General features: G+C 44.5%; 1 protein-coding gene across 1 annotated transcript in view; it reads right to left on the bottom strand.

Moving 5' to 3' along the window:
* The window catches only part of LOC126413173 (esterase B1-like), a 137,221-nt gene that overhangs the window by 64,761 nt on the left and 54,673 nt on the right, over positions 1–17,787 (bottom strand). Inside the window, exons 5-6 of the mRNA XM_050083068.1 lie at positions 12,875–13,043; positions 3,075–3,088 (exon numbers count right to left, since the gene is read on the bottom strand). Coding sequence (XP_049939025.1) covers positions 3,075–3,088; positions 12,875–13,043 — 183 coding nt within the window. The remainder of the gene's footprint in view (positions 1–3,074; positions 3,089–12,874; positions 13,044–17,787) is intronic.

Genomic DNA, 17,787 nt, shown 5'->3' with positions numbered 1-17,787 from the left:
GAAGGGAGTCAGACAGGGTTGTAGCCTATCTCCGATGTTATTCAATCTGTATATTGAGCAAGCAGTAAGGGAAACAAAAGAAAAATTCGGAGTAGGTATTAAAATCCATGGAGAAGAAATAAAAACTTTGAGGTACGCTGATGACATTGGAATTGTGTCAGAGAGAGCAAAGGACCTGGAAGAGTAGCTGAACGAAATGGACAGTGTCTTGAAAGGAGGATATAAGATGAACATCAGCAAAAGCAAAACAAGGATAATGGAATGTAATCGAATTAAATCGGGTGATGCTGCGGGAATTACATTAGGAAATGAGACGCTTAAAGCAGTAAATGAGTTTTGCTATTTGGGGAGCAAAATAACTGATGACGGTCGAAGTAGAGAGGATATAAAATGTAGACTGGCAATGGCAAGGAAAGAGTTTCTGAAGAAGAGAAATTTGTTAACATCGAGTATAGATTTAAGTGTCGGGAAGTCGTTTCTGAAAGTATTTGTATGGAGTGTAGCCATGTATGGAAGTGAAACATGGACGATAAATAGTTTGGACAAGAAGAGAATAGAAGCTTTTGAAATGTGGTGCTACAGAAGAATGCTGAAGATTGGATGGGTAGATTACACAGCTAATGAGGAGGTATTGAATAGAATTAGAGAGATGAGAAATTTGTGGCACAATGTGACTAGAAGAAGGGATCGGTTGGTAGGGCATATTTTGAGGCATCAAAGGATCACCAGTTTAGTATTGGAGGGCAGCGTGGAGCATAAAAATCGTAGAGGGAGACCAAGAGATGAGTACACTAAACAGATTCAGAAGGATGTAGGTTGCAGTAGGTACTGGGAGGTGAAGAAGCTTGCACAGGATAGAGTAGCATGGAGAGATGCATCAAACCAGTCTCAGGACTGAAGACCACAACAACAACTTCGACTCATATAGCACATGCTCCAGCTACAATGCTGCCTGTGTACCAGTAGCTGATAAAAGAGAACCTGACATAGTGACAAATGCGCAGTGGGTCGTGCAATTTAACCACAGCACGAGGTGACAGTCTGTCTTACAAATGGGCTGTACAGTAGGTAGAACAGGTTGCTCGAATAATGATGCATTGTAGAGTCAGGGAGTTCTGAAACTTCAGGTGAGCTGGCAGTGTGGTAGAGGGAGTCTCAATTGAGAATACTTGGGTGGGTATTCCCAGCTCCAGCATTTTGATTAAACCAAGGGAAAGACCCCAAAATCCTTGACTACCACAATAAGAATCTTATAGCTTCATACATATCGTCCGTTCAACACTGGAGCACAGCAATGGATGTGGACTCAACTATCTACATTGGAAGTGTGATGCAGTCTACAATGGTTCACATGCCTCTGTGTGGGCATGCATTGTCCAGAAACCATAAATGGATACATAAATGCAGTCACCAAAGTGTTGAGTAATGACGTGTAATGCGTCTACACTAGTTTCACTCAAATGTAGTTATAATTCTGGCAACCTAAAATGAATAAATGGAGAGACATCAAAGAAAATGGAAACGTTGTAATCAAGTACCAAGCATTGTAAATATAAAAAGAAATACAAAATGGCAATAAGTTTGGGGAAGGTAGAATGACCTGTACCTGCAGCATTGGTGTGTTGTACGCTGACATTCTGAATACCTACAGGAAATGTAGGTGCTTCAACAGAGGTGTTTCAACAGAGACGTATGTATGACACCAATGGCCGTGTGAACGCTATCACAAGCGACTGGCAGTCACAGGGTTATTAAATATGATCGCAGCCTGCTACCTTAAACTCATGGTCGAAACATATTGCACAGACTCATCTACAGTGCTGGCTCAGTGGTGGACCACGTCTCAGTTATGGACAGTCTGCGTCGGAGATGTGATGCTCTCTGCTGCGAAATGCACTAGTGGCACAAAGGTATTTACATAGACTTAATTGCTCAGAAGCAAAGTCGGATTGAAACAGGGAAGGATCACCTTTACTGGCATGTTTTTTAATTCAACTTCGAATACACTGATGGCTGAATCGTAATCATTTCACAAATATATCAGTGAACTACTGCATTTCTTGTGAGTGTGATCTAGCCAAAAGAAAGGTTACGGCGGCTTTCCACTACGAATGACTTCGTAGCACGTGTAGCACAGAACTCCGCACGTGGCTTGATGAGATGCACTCTGCTGATGTGATGTTTTGGCGATGATATCTGCAGTAATGTCAATGTCGCAGCTGAGTACCATATTCAGAACAGCTTGGACAAGCAGGGGATGTGCACAGTCTTACAGTCGGGTTTGTTCCTGATCCGTACACGAATGAAACAGAGCAGAGAATATTAGCATGCACTTCCTAATGGTGTGTGCAGTATTTGTAGATTGAATCTACAAATACTGCACACACCATTAGGAAGTGCATGCTAATATTCTCTGCTCTGTTTCATTCGTGTATGGATCAGGAACAAACCCGACTGTAAGACTGTGCACATCCCCTATCCCCCATCCAAAAGTGGGTGACATGGCAGAGGACTCTGCATTTACAATGTTTTAAGAACATCTGCAGACATAGGAATGACAGAGGGGAATCTTAATGCCTCGTCGACGACAAGCCCAATAAAGTTCGAGTACAAGTTCGGACATAATGAGAAAAGGAATCACCCGTTTCCTCGGAAATCATCTCAAAATCCGACTTAATAGAGCTAAGGAATCCAAGATAAACTTAGGGCAAGGTAGCAGGTAGGCTCCAATACCCATCCATGCTGCCCTGGTGTTCTGGTTCACTGTCTGATGGCCACTCCATCCACAGGCAAGTCGAGGCAGCTGACCCACATTCTGCCCAGTTATGAAAAAGAAGACAAAGATTTACTACTTATACAGGAGTTGTTCGTTCATCCCTGCATCTCACACTCTACATACTTCAAGTCCCCCTCTCTCAAACAGAACAAGTGGTTCCTTCTAATAAGGGCCCAGGCCAGCAGACTGCCAGCACACCCAAGCCCCCTGACTAACAGGAGCATGACAATATCACAGGGTGGATCTGTTGGCATCTGCAGGCGTGATCAGCCACCTGCACCCAGTCATAAGAGTGTACAGCCTTTGTTGTGGCTTCGATGGTGCCCACATCAGGGTGCCCAAGCGAAGTGCTGTCTCCTCACATAGATTAAACAAATTTCATTCACTGGCGTTCAGCTGCAGGCCCAGGTCGTGAAACAGCTCCTCACAATGCAAGGCTGGCATGGTGGAATAGCCTGCAATAAATGCGATGTCCCCATCAACCTTCACCGCCTTCTCCCCACCCAGAGCAACCAAAGATTTCCTTGCATTGAAATGGAGACCCACATACTCAAGTGCAGAAGCTGCCACACCTCCTAGTTCCTGCAACCTAGCTTTTGTCTCAGGAAACAAGAGAGTGTCATTCATGAAGATGGCTGCATTCATCTGATGACCACCAATATATGCACCAATGTGGTCTGGAAGCCTAGGAAGCACAAAGTCAAGAGACATATTTGTGCTGGCGTAACCTTTCACCAGCACACTGGTCGGCAAAGAGGTTGCAAGAAGATCGATAATAGACGCTGAATCAAGTGCGCCTATCAGGAGAGAGGCCAAAGACAAATTGGCAAGCAACGTGCCGCCAACGCCCTCTCGACCGCCAGTATTTAGATTGCCGCCGCGGATTGGAGGGTCCAGTCGAGTCACAGGCACAGTCCCGTCACTGACAGTCAGTCCCAGTCAGTTGTAGTTGCAGTCGCAGCCGCAGTCAGCACAGTTTGTAGCTCAGAGTCAGTCAGTACATAGCAACCATAGCAGCGTACCTAGCGGGACTTGTACTTCACCAGCAGTGAGGCTAACGTGGACTATTAAGGAAGAACTTGTACCACAAACACATACCAGCTTAAAGATAAGTAGCTTTCTGTTCTGCTTAAGAACCCTGTTAATACACGAGTGCAGCTTGTGTTGTAGAAAGAGGATGCCATCCACCAAACAACCCCCTGTCCCTGGTTTTCCCCTGGAACAAGACTCTAAACTGTCAACGACGACAAAAGAATATTAAGAAGGATAAGGGAGAGAGGGTCCCCTGCCTAATCCCACAGGCTGACGTCACTGAATGCAACGAATTCCAGACCCTGAGAAAACCGTTGGATCCACCTCACAGCAGCTCCTGAATTCTTCAGGTAGACCACTGGCCTTAAGGGGCATGTCCAAAACTGCCTGGTCCAATGAGTCATAGCTGGTCATATCCGGGGATGCAACAAAGAGAGAATGACAGCACGTAGTGCTCCTGAATCTGAGTCCACTATCCACTCCATTGGCCGGCCGAAGTGGCCGTGCGGTTAAAGGCGCTGCAGTCTGGAACCGCAAGACCGCTACGGTCGCAGGTTCGAATCCTGCCTCGGGCATGGATGTTTGTGATGTCCTTAGGTTAGTTAGGTTTAACTAGTTCTAAGTTCGAGGGGACTGATGACCTCAGCAGTTGAGTCCCATAGTGCTCAGAGCCATTTGAACCATTTGCTGCGAAAAACGTTCCCAAAACTTCATAAACTTGATAAAATCACCCACAGCCTGAACTTCACCCTACACATATTATCGAAAAACGCATCATTGGGTCGTCGGAGCAGTCAGCTCCTTAGACCACACCACATGACTACAATCAGCTACTGTTCAGGTTCTGTGTCGTTTGGCCCACTGAAGACGTGCAAATTTATGACCCGCCATGAGAAATGACTTCTTCGATGTGATCGACTCCAAATGTCCACTGCATTCAATTGTTTCCGCAACGTTCACTAAAAAATTATTAAAGGATGGACCGGCATTGGATCATTTCTTATAGTCAAGTTGGACAGTCTACGTTCATACAACAACACATAAGGTGGCTATATTCAAAGTGAGCTCATGGACACGTCCAAACACGATGGCTCCTTCCTGTCATTCCACCACGTGTGCACGTCGACCCACGCTATTGCACTAGTCTTATGCAACCGACTGGTGCATATAGGGTGAAAATTATTTAAATTGACAAACTCTAGAAGTTTGCACGCGACATCAAAACAAATATTTTTATCTGATGTCAAGTTTTTCGATGAGTATTTTTGAATCTGTAGAAGTAGTATCTTCTGGATGAAAATTAGTTACACCAAAAACTGTGGGAGGATGTATGGGGCATCGAAAACACTTTTCTAATGTGTTTTTCTGTGAGGTACCATTTTATGAGGACATCAGATGTTAAGTACACAAAACGTAACACAAACAATTTTTGATTCTGTATTACCAAGACGCAACAATATGAACGTAAGACAATTACTTTAATTACAGCAGAGATTAGAAAACGCCTCCATTAATTGTAAAAGAACATATGTATTGCAATGTGATTTTTTTGTTCCATTGTGCTTTATATTAAATGTGAGTGGTTAATAAAGACGCTGCGATGCCTCCTATTTTAATCCGCCGCTCCCATTGGCTATGGACATCCACCTGAAGATGAAATGCATGTCGTACGCTCAAATATGTAACATGTACACGCGGCACCAATATTTTTATTTGTGTAATAATTGTAGATTTGTTGTTGTCATTCACTGTATTGATGCCAAGTACAATAAAAGAGCCTATACGCATCCAGACTTAAAACGCGACGTGCGCATGTGCATGAGGTGCGACACTAGAGCCATCGGAAGTTTCCTGGTGCTGTTGGCTGTGTTGACCTCCAGTTTCATTCAGCCTTGGTAAGAGGCACGTGTGCATTGTGTCATCCTGCGAAATTCAAGCATGTGTTACCACTTTACATGTTTATTAATAAGATTAGTGTTCTCAAGCAATGAAATGAGAGATGTCCAGTTAACAGATTGGTACTACACACAGATCACAAACTTGCATAATGCATGCATTGCCACTTTAAACGTTTATTAATAAGATTAGGCAATGTTTGTGTTTAAATTTGTGTGAATTCCTAAGGGACCAAACTACTGAGATCATCGGTCCCTACACTTACACACTACTTAAAGTAACGTATGGTAACCGCGTGGCCGCCACTCCGCGCAGCTCCAAATAATTAATTTCTGTTGTTAAAGTATTGCAAATGTTGACAGAATCGGTTTTGGTTCCCTGTCAACAATATCCTGAAACTGAAAAATCGTATAAATATTTTATTTGGTAAAATCAACTGTAAGACTGAACATGGTGCTAAAAACAAAGGTTTTCTCATGCAGCTTTAAGATTATCATCGCTAACTGCCACGTGGAAATCTGCATTATAGTCATGCTCAGTACGGCCAAGGACTTTCCTCTTGAGAGGAATGGAATGATGTGTACTCAACCCGGTGAGAATGCTCGAGGACCTATTTGAAAGAGAAGTAACGGTTCCGCGTTGGGAAAGCTGGCCACACCGGCTGAGAGAAGTAATAATATTCTCCATTCACAATGATATCCGATGTCACCATTGTCAGCGGATGACCCAGAAACTGATGGGTAGTGCGTTGCCCATAAGTCTGATGGCATGTTTTGTTATCACAAGCACACACTTGAAACGTTCCTCCTACATTGAGGCAACTAACTTCGTGAGATATCGATGTACCTATGTACAGCTGGCGGTAGTACCTCGTACGTGGCGTGAAAGGCAAGAGCACTAGGGGAAGTGTCATTTGTACTCAGCTGATTTGTATGAAAAGGTTTCCGACGTCATTATGGCGGTACGACTGGAATGGTAATTGGAGCAAGACGCATGGGACATTCCATTTCGGAACTAGTTAGGAAATTCAATATTCCGAAATCCACTGTGTGAAGAGTGTGCCGGGAATACCAAATTTCAGGCATTGCGTCTCACCACGGGCAATGCAGTGACCGACGGCCTTCACTTAACAACCGAGCGCAGCGGTTTTTGACTAGAGCTTATAACACCCAAACGACCCTCTTAAAGTCAATTAAGACAGAATATCATAATATGAAGTAGGGAAGAGTTATACGACATCTTTGCCGATAAGCTAACACCAAGAAGTTTTGATAACAACAACATTATACATCACTGAGAGTTTTTGTTATGAAAAGAGGAGGAAGAAACCTCAGATTTAATTAATGGACAAATTTCCAAGTGATAATTGCAAATTAATATCTTGAAAGCTAAATCCAAGGTGATGTTAGTCAGAGATAACTTTTATGTGGAAGAGAGTTGTAAGCGCAACGAAGAAATTCAATGCGCCTACAATACTACTTCACAGAAGTCGCTTGCTGGCTCTCGTCCTGTAAAGACGTGCGAGAACAGTTCTTGTCTTAGTTACTGAGAGTACGGAACGCAACGTGATTCACGAACTTCGGAAACTGATTTTCTAAGCAGAGACAGGAACTGATAGACGCGTTTAACAGTGCGTAACGTGTTAATTGAACTTTATTGACGAAATTAGTGAATATTGGACTTAACTTTCAAATAACTGGAACTAAAAGAAGAGTGGATAGATATCAAAGAACTACACTCAATTAATCTCGAGTAGGACACAATTACATGACTTCATGAAGATAATACAATTACGCTGAAGAGTAAAGTTGTCGTAATTGTCAAGAAACTTAATCTTAATAGAACTGACTTTACCAACCAACTGCGCGTGCGTGTGGTGCGAAAGTTATAAAGTATTTAGTGGCCAAGGAACAATAAACTGTTCGTTCCAAGTGAAATATCAATAGTGGACTACATTATTAAGTGATTTAATCAATGCCAGCCGCGGTGGTCTAGCGGTTCTAGGCGCTCAGTCCGGAACCGCGGGACTGCTACGGTCGCAGGTTCGAATCCTGCCTCGGGCATGGATGTGTGTGATGTCCTTAGGTTAGTTAGGTTTAATTAGTTCTAAGTTCTAGGCGACTGATGACCTCAGAAGTTAAGTCGCATAGTGCTCAGAGCCATTTGAACCATTTAATCAATGATAGTTAACCAACGACTGTTGAGCAGGGACAATTTAATCTGAATATCAAAATACCTACTTCATTAATTGAAAAGAGATCTTTTGAACATTTTTTTTAAGATTACGGCTTAGGTTCACTCAGACGTGATCAAAGAGTATCTGTGGAACTCGCTACATACAGGTTCAACTATTCCATAGCAACGAGCCAACAACGTACGAGAAGACTGATAATTACAATATTTCCTCGCAATTGGTGGTGTGTACGATGCGCATGAGATAAGATTTAACAACTACTGCACATCCAGGCAATGAATCATTCAGTCTTAAATCAGAACAAGCATCCATCGTACGAGTTCGCATTTCTGTCTCCTGTTCACCAACGGGGACCTACGTCATCGCGCATCGTGTCTCAACTCCACTGCGAGAGCTGTGTTAGTAGCAGCTCTACGGTGTCGACAATATCAGCACGCGGTTGGGGTGCGGGGACGCCAGACAAGTTGTCAGTGCTTCACACGCAAGCAACACAGCGCGAAATAACCGCAGAAACCAATGTGGGACTGCGGCGAGCGCATCCGTTAGGATAGAGCGGCAAAATTTGATGTAGCAGACAACCGCCGCGAATGCGTTTGCTAACAGCACGACACCGCCTGTAGCGCGTCTTCTGGACTCGTGACCATATCGACTGGACCCTAGACGACTGGGAAACCGTAACCTGGTCGGACGAGTCCCGTTTTAAGTTGGTAAGAGCTGATGGTAGGGTTCGAGTGTGGTGCAGACCTCACGAAGCCGTGCACCCAAGTTCTCAGCAAGGCACTGTGGATGTTGGTAGAAGCTCCGTAATGATGTGGGCTGTGTTTACACGAAAGGGACTGGGCCCTCGAGTCCAAGCGAACCGATCATAGACTGGAAATGGTTATGTTCGGCTATCTGGAGACCCTTTTCAGCCAACGACTGAATTTTCATGGATGAAACTTCATCATGTCAGTGGGTCACCACTGTTCACGATTGGTTTGAAAAACATTGTGGACAATCCGAGCCAATAATTCGGCCGCCCATCGAACATTTATGGGCATAATCGAGAGGTCGGTTGGTGCACAAAAGCATGGGCTGGCAGCACTTGCTCACTCATGGACGACTATACAGGGTGTAAAGTATTTAAATCGACAAACTCTGGGAGGTTGTAGGGGACATCAAAACAAATATTTTTCCCCAATGTCATTTTTTTCCTATGAGATTTAAACCGGTGGAGGAAGATTTCTCTGGCAGCAAATTAATTAAACCAAGAAACACTTTTCCATTTCTGTATGACCAAAATACAACACATTAAAACAACCCAATTTCAATTACCGTAGATTTTCAATAATGCCTCCATTGACACTTAAACAAAGCTTACACCGTCGGATGATGTTCTGTCTGACATGGGCAAAACCCCTAGGAGTACCCTGAATTGGTTCTGCTGCTGCTACTATCCCGGCAACCAGATCCTCTTCTGATGCAACAGATGTTGCGTAAACAAGGTTGCGCATCTCTCCCCACACAAAAAGTAAAGAGGAGACGTAGCTGGGGATCAAGCAGGCCATGTTACAGAACCACCTCTGCCTATCCACGTTGCTGGGAACCGACGCACACGACGACTGAAATGTGCTGGCGCCCCGTCATGTTGGAACCACATGCGTTGTCTTGTAGGGAGCGGCACGTCTTCCCGCAATTCTGGCAATGCTCTGGCGAGAAAATTGTAATAGTGCCTGCCATTTAATGGCCTAGGCAGCAGATACGGCCCAATTAAACAGTCCCCAACAACACCGCACTTGATGAGCGCTAGTAACTGTGGCATGTGGGTTATCCTTACTCCAAACATGCGAATTGTGCGTGTTGAAGTCTTCATCACGCCCGAACGTTGCTTCATCGCTAAACAAGACAGAGGATGGAAATGTAGGATGCAATCCGCACTGTTCCAGGTACCACTGCGAAAACTGTGCTCTGGGTGGATAATCAACTAGTTCCAGGTTGTGGACACGCTGTAACTGAAAAGGACGTTATAATTGCTCTCGAAGGACTGTTCTTACATTCGTCTGATTTGTCCCCATGTTACGTGCAGTTGCACGAGTGCTGATTGAAGGATCCCGCTCCACATGCTGCAAGACAGCTTCCTCAAATTGCAACGTTCTTATCTTGCGACGGCGTCCCTGTCCAGGTAATCTGCTAAATGACCCGGTCTCACGCAGACGTTGGTACACAGCAGCAACGGTCTTATGATGCGGGATACGGCGATTAGGATACTGTTGTTGATAAACCCTCTGTGCAGCTCGACCGTTGTGGTGCGCTACGTAGTACGCACCAATCATATCAGTGTACTCACTCCAGGTGTATCGCTCCATTAGAGACAATGCACTATTACACTGGTGGACAGCAGTTGCCTACAACTGAAGAGCGTAATACGCCCTATAACAACTGAATATCCTAATACGGCCTTTAACAACTGAATCTACATCTACATCTACATCCATACTCCGCAAGCCACCTGACGGTGTGTGGCGGAGGGTACCTTGAGTACCTCTATCGGTTCTCCCTTCTATTCCAGTCTCATATAGTTCGTGAAAAGAAGGATTGTCGGTATGCCTCTGTGTGGGCTCTAATATCTCTGATATTATCCTCATGGTCTCTTCGCGGGATATAAATAGGAGGGAGCAATATACTGCTTGGCTCCTCAGTGAAGGTATGTGCTCGAAACTTCAACAAAAGCCCGTAACGAGCTACTGAGCGTCTCTCCAGAAGTCTTCCACTGGAGTTTATCTACCATCTCTGTAACGTTTTCGCGATTACTAAATGATCCTGTAACGAAGCGCGCTGCTCTCCATTGGACCTTCTCTATCTCTTCTATCAACCCTATCTGGTACGGATCCTACTCTGGTGAGAAGTATTCAAGCAGTGGGCGAACAAGTGTACTGTAACCTACTTCCTTTGTTTTCGGATTGCATTTCCTTAGGATTCTCCCAATAAATCTCAGTCTGGCATCTGGTTTAACGACGATCAACTTTATATGATCATTCCATTTTAAATCACTCCTAATGCGTACTCCCAGATAATTTATGGAATTAACTGCTTCCAGTTGATGACCTGCTATATTGTAGATAAATGACAAGGGATCTTTCTTTCTATGTATTCACAGCACATTACACTTGTCTACATCGAGATTCAAATGCAATTCCCTGCACCATGCGTCAATTCGCTGCAGATCCTCCTGCATTTCAGTACACTTTTTCAGTGTTGCAACCTCTCAATATACTGTAGCATCATCCGCAAAAAGCCTCTGTGAACTTCCGATGTTATCCACAAGGTCATTTATGTATATTGTGAATAGCAACGGTCCTACGACACTCCCCTGCGGCACACCTGAAATCACTCTTACTTCGGAAGACTTCTCTTCATTGAGAATGACATGCTGCGTTCTGTTATCTAGGAACTCTTCAATCCAATCACATAATTGGTCTAATAGTCCACATGCTCTTACTTTGTTCATTAAAGTGCTATGAGAGCTGCCTTTTTCATTTTGTTACATGGATGGAATTTTAATATTCTTTGCTTCGGTAGATAAGCATACAGACTACCTGCAGCAGCTTTACTGCTGACTCCAAGATTATGGCATCATTATTAATGAAATGTAGTGTGTCAGGAGAAAGAGTGATGTTCATTTCCTGGAATACCAAGTTTCAGGAGCAGGGTTGGTACCATTAGTTGAATGGGTTGAAGCAGTGCAGCAAATGCCTCTTCCCAGTACAAAGACCTTTGCAGAGTTTTGGGCATGCTAAATTACATAGATGCCATATGACTGTACCAGAGGTAGCCCAAGAGCCACTTACAATGTTGCTCACCAGAAAGAATACTGCAGGCAATCAAAAGGTTCTGTGGACTTCCCAGGCCAAAGCAGTATTCCAGGACCTCAATTGTGCCAATCTATGATCTGTTCATTGGGACAAGTTACCAGTAGAGCAGCATGTTGATCCTTTTCTACGCAACCTTCCCCAGGATGGACGCATGGGATGACAACTTATATGAGTATCATTTCCAAAGGTCTCGCAAGAAATTTGGTGAGACATGGCAAGAGGTGAACAATGGCCCTGTATTCCAGAATCATATCACTAGCAAGTTTTTGAAGCACTGCACAATCTTACACACTCAGATCAGAGAGCTACAGCTAAGATGGTCACTGCCAAAATGGTGTGGTCGTGGGTTCAAAGAGATTGTCAGGCATGGGCATACGCATGTTTAACATGCTAACAAAACGAGATTGGAAGGTATGTATTGGCACAGATTGCTCAATTTCTGTCACCTGCTGGCAGGTTCTCACATCTCGACATGGACACTGTCGGTCCGTTGCAGAGCTCAAAAGGACAAAGGTATTTATTAATGATGGTTGATCACTTTATAAGTCACAATACTCGCCGATATATGAGCAGAGTCAGTGGTGAAAGAACTGGTACACACATGCTTCTTCAGGTTTGGCCTCCCATATGATACCACCACAGATAACAGAAAGCAATTTGAGAGCGTAATACGGCCTCCACCGGTTTAAATAGTCCTCATAGGAAAAAAATGACATTAGGGAAAAATATTTATTTTGATGTCCCCTACAACCTCCCAGAGTTTGTCGGCTTAAATACTTTTCACGCTGTAGAGGCGGCATGGCTCAATATTTGTGCAGAGAACTTTTAAAGACTTGTTGAGTGCACACCATATGGAGTTGCTGCACCACGCCGGATAAAAGGAGGTCAGACACCACAGTAGGAGGTATCCCATGATTTCTGTCACCTCAGTGTGGAGCGACCATTTAGAAATTGCATCTTGCACCAAAGTGGTAAGCGCACACATTAAGCTTTATTCAGGCTACTTAGTCACCCGGTAACTGATCGATCAGAGGTGAAGAAAGCCAGTGCTCTTTCCCAAGACAGCTGCTGCAGTTTGGAAAGACGACAAGATGGAGAGCAGAGTGACCTGCAGAGAGCGGCGACAGCAGGTGGTAGGAGGTGGAGACGCTGCCCGCGCTCTCCCCGAACAGCGTCACCCTGCCGGCGTCTCCCCCGAAGGCGGCGATGTTGCTCCGCACCCAGCGCAGGGCCAGGTTCTGGTCCTTGAAGCCGTAGTTGCCCCTGATGACGTCGTCTTCCGTGCTCAGGAATCCTGCCGGTTACGTAAGAGATTTCTGACATACAATTCAGCACTTGCCATAGAACTCCACAATCTGCAGAAACAGTGGTCTCTAACAGTGAAATGGGAGATGTACAGTTAACCCTCCGTCGCTCGCGCGGATGAAACTCGTCATCCACATGACTTTCCCGCTCAATTTTGTCTGACAGGGCAAGACTGGGATCGCGCCATTTTCAGTATCTTTCTGTTAACTCTCTAGCAGTTAGCTCCAATCATCGTTGGCTTTCAGTTACGGAAGATACATTGTTTATGAAACATTTGAAACGTCACATGTTGAAACGGTACAGTAGTTTCCGCTCTATAAGCAGCAGGTTTCTATGCTCGCTCGCACCGGGAAATAGAAACAGAGGCGGCTCCGCAGCCAATTTTATTACACGACGCGGCCGGCCGCGGGTGCAACAGAACCCATGTGGGCGGGTGGAAAGAAATGTGTCAGGTTTCATAATACGTATTTAAATGTGTCGTGTATTATGCATTTCTTGTACGTGAATGTGAATCTGCACATGAACTTTCTTAATCCTCCTCACACATTTCCGTAAAGCGTGGCCAAATCTTTGTTGGGAAGTAGTTCTGTAGTATAGTAGTGCCAACCTTACTTCTGGGTAGGGTATCAGAGAGACAGCACAGGCAGGTAAAAGTCAAAGACTTTCCAGTGTCACAAGAATTGGGGTGGAGAGGTTGGTCACGTCCAAGTGGTTCGACCAGCCCCTCCACCGGGGCCCAGGAAGACCTCCGGGTGCCCGCCATATTCTGGGAGTGTTACAGAAGACGGGTAAGTGAGCAGACGTGCCCTCAGTGCGTCTGTCTCAATGTTCATGCGTGCAAGAGAGGTATTTGAATATTTGTAATAATTCTTTTATTTCCAGCTTCGGATTGTGTAAGGAAATTTGACCCCCTGTGTTAATGTATCTGGTCCCCAGTTTGTCCGTTATCCTCCTCACATAGTGGATGTCCTATGTAAAATATTGGGAGACTTTGGTGGTATACATTTGGCCAACGCAATTCCGTCTTGCCCGTAGAAATGTGCGTGCAGATTAGTATATAATATACCCGAGCTATAAGTTGTAAAATTGTAATATCTGTAAACTGGAACAATTGCTGCAGTCGCTGTAAAATCGAGTGATAATGTTTAAAATAAATTGGTAATCAATTGTCATCAATCTTTTAACATACCTTAAAAAAACCACAAAGAAGTCAAGTTAAAGGAATTCATTTAAAATAAAAGATATAGAATGCAGGGACCCACACATCAGCGTGTGAGCCCTCCAGCCCCTTGCCTAGTATCGTACAGAAAGGACACGCTCTCTAGGTAGCGCTCTCAAGCTCCTCTCCCCAGTTATCCGTTGCGCAATTTTGATTCAGGGCTTGACATCAACTTTCATCTGGCGTCTCTAGTCAAGGAGGTTAGGTGGTAAACTTTCAAGGTTTACGCTTCATTTAACTAACTGATTAATTTCTACATGTTTAATAATTCATTTTACGCCGAGAGCGTCCTTTCAATGTTTCGTGTAGCTAATAATCCTCTGGATTCAAGAATGCTTCCGTGTATATTTTTTCTTCTGTTGGTGTCACACCTCCTCTCTCGTCCTTTGATCCCGTGATGTATGTGGATGGATAAAAGTAATTATGCACGGAATATATAATAATCTGGGTTAGTCAAAGATGGTAGCAGTAGGGTAGTTTAGCACCAACATAACAACGTGAGCAGATTCGGCAGAGAGTTCGTGATTCCAAAGATAGTGGGGATGAGCTGGGCAGAGTTCGTGAGGTTGGCTCTCACTGAGGTCCTTCCCCCACCACCAGTTTTTTTGAACGGTTGGCGGTTGGTCCTGGAACGCGCCATGTTAGGACACCCTGGGGCCGCCGATTAAACGAGACGGACGCAGGGCGGCGCTCGTCATGGATGGTGAGATAAGTTATCCATAATGTACGTTTTTTGGGGTAACACTGATTATGAAACATGTTCGGGTGTGAATTAATACCGGGAAACGTTCAGCGATATTGTATTTGCAGAAATTTTTCAGATTAATCTGTTTCAACTAGCGGACTTGGGCGCGAGGTGATTGAGGGCATGAACCAACGGTTCTTGTTCTTAGGCAATAACAGATAGGTTCATTAATGTTTCATTTGTTGCATAGTTTAGTTCTGGACACAAGCAATATAAATTTTCCATGATTCAAGGATGTATTTTACTCGTTTCTTTGTTGTCGAACTTGGCCACGTGTTGCCAGCATTCATAACGGTGGTCACTGGATTTGCCTTTCGTTAATCATAGCATGAATAATATGGAGTCATGAAGCCTGGGCTGGTTTGCTCACGTTGCATTGTGGTTGCATAACACACGGTTTCAACATGAACTTATCCGCATGGTACTGCATGTGTAGTAACACAAGTAATGTTTGAGAGAGTGAAAGGTAATGTCCTTCCCTACTCCGCGCGTTAAATAGGTGTGGCAATAACTAAATGGTGTTAAAGAGGCCACCATTCAGTAACATTCATTTTTACCCATTTTAATCATTAGTAGATGTAACTGGCGACGAAGTGTTGTCTATGTTTCCGGTATGACGAGATGCAAGAGAGTGCTTCATGAAGGTTTTGTCACTGAGAGTGGTAGTTTTCTTAAATATAATAGATTTCATGTATGTTTTGTCACAGAGAGTAATAGTTTTCTTAAATATTATCGAAATAAATCAGAATGATAATTGAAATTCTCTCTTAGCGTTATTTAGTGTCCTTCATGCATACCACTGAGATAATGACTATATTCTATGAGTGTGAATGTATGCTTTCCCGGCGTATACAGCTGGCGAAGAGTTCTCGGGATTCCAGCCGGGTGGCGGTGTCTTCAAACTGCGACGTTTCGACGAGTGACATACTCATCATCTTCTGGCGAAGTGCCGAGACTTTGCGGATGCCAGTCCCTTTATACCTGTGGTGTGCCCCCACCACCTGGCCGCGGGAGGCTGGGTCCATAAGAGCCGGCGGGCGGGGTGGAGGGGGAAGCGGGTGCGCCGTTCGTGTCTACGTCAGAGCATTCTGATCGCGTCTCGTGAGCTGGGCGGTTCTTGTTGCGTTCCTGGCGTATTGCGGCTAATGCTGGATTCCAGGCCACGCTCAGTTGATAGCCTTCGTCCCTGTTCACAAGATTCTCGTGGACCCGTACTTCTATTCATTCTTTAATGACGCTATCCCAATAGCTCCCGGCTCGGCACAGCACCCTGGTGTTTTCGAAATCAAAGGTGTGGTTTTCTTTGAGGCTATGTTCAGCTATAGCAGATTTCTCTATCTGTCCAAGTCGAACATGCCTGATGTGTTCCTCGCACCTTTTAGAGATGCAGCGCTGCGTTTGACCGATGTACTGCACACCACATTCGCAAGCAATGTTGTATATACCAGGTGTGTTTAGTTTGAGTGGGTCTTTAGCTGAGCCCAGCAGCTCTTTCGTCTTCGGCGGTGGTCGGAAGACGGTATTTATGTTTGATTTTCTTAATAGCCTCCCGATTTTGGCTGATGTGGGCCCCAAATATGGAAGAAAGGCGAGTCTCTTGTTAACTTCCTCTTCCTATTCCTGAAATTTGTCAGCCTGTCTCCTCTTGAAGGCCCTGCCAATCTGTGTTTCACTGTACCCGTTTTTCCGAAATACCTCTCTTAGGTGGTGTAATTCGTCTGAGAGGCTTTCTTTGTCACAAATGACGTGCGCCCTATGCACCAAGGTGGTCAGTACTGACTGGCGTTGCGCCGGATGGTGGCAGCTGGTTGCATGGAGGTACAGGTCTGTGTGCGTCTTTTTTCTATATACTGAATGGCCCAGCGTGCCATCCGATTTCTTCCTGATCAGTATGTCCAGGAATGGAATACAGCCATTCTCTTCTACTTCCATCGTGAAGGTGACATTCTTATGTATGCCGTTTAGGTAGTCCATAAACTCCTCCAGTGCCTGCCTGCCATGCTGCCAAATCACGAAAGTGGCGTCCACATAGCGGAAGAAGTGCCTGGGTTTACGGTGAGCAGTTTGTAGTGCCACCTCCTCAAAGTGTTCCATATAAAGATTCGCGATCCCTTGAGCAAGGGGAGATCCCATGGCCACTCCATCCACTTGTTCATAATGCTCTCCATTGCACTTGAAGTAGGTGGTCGTAAGTGCATATTCAAAGAGCTTCACTGTTTCAGGCTCGAAGTGCTGATTAAGGAGCGCCAAGGCTTCTTGTAGCGGTACTTTCGTGAACAAGGAGGTGACGTCGAAGCTCGCGAGTAGAAAATCACTCTGTATTCGGATGTCCTTCAGTATTCTAACGAAGTGCCAGAGAATGATGAATATGAGTCACAGGAAGAAGTAACTCAAGAGGATGCATTTCTTTCGCGAAAGATGGAAAAACTAAACGGAAGAAAAATAAATATCCTCCCATTGTTAGAAGCAGCTCTTGTAATATTATTACGCATTTGCCTGGACCAAAAAATCAAGTTTGTATAAAAAAGACAGAAATAGAAATTCTGAATTTGTTCTTGGACGAAAACATAATAAGCATTATCGCAACATGCACTTATATATACATCAATAAAGTTCGTGGTAACTTCTCTAGAGAAAGGGACGCTAAAGAAACAGATGCGATAGAGATCAGAGCTTTCATTGGTTTGTTATATCTGTGTGGCTCTTGAAACGTTCTAGGAAGAGTACATCAAAATTGTGGGATAGCTCAAAGGGAAACGGACTTGAATC

The sequence above is a fragment of the Schistocerca serialis genome, chromosome 7 (assembly GCF_023864345.2).
Source record: "Schistocerca serialis cubense isolate TAMUIC-IGC-003099 chromosome 7, iqSchSeri2.2, whole genome shotgun sequence".
Taxonomy (NCBI): Eukaryota; Metazoa; Arthropoda; class Insecta; order Orthoptera; family Acrididae; genus Schistocerca; species Schistocerca serialis.
The sequence above is the reverse complement of the archived record's forward strand: the minus strand, read 5'-3'. Positions and strand labels throughout refer to the sequence as shown.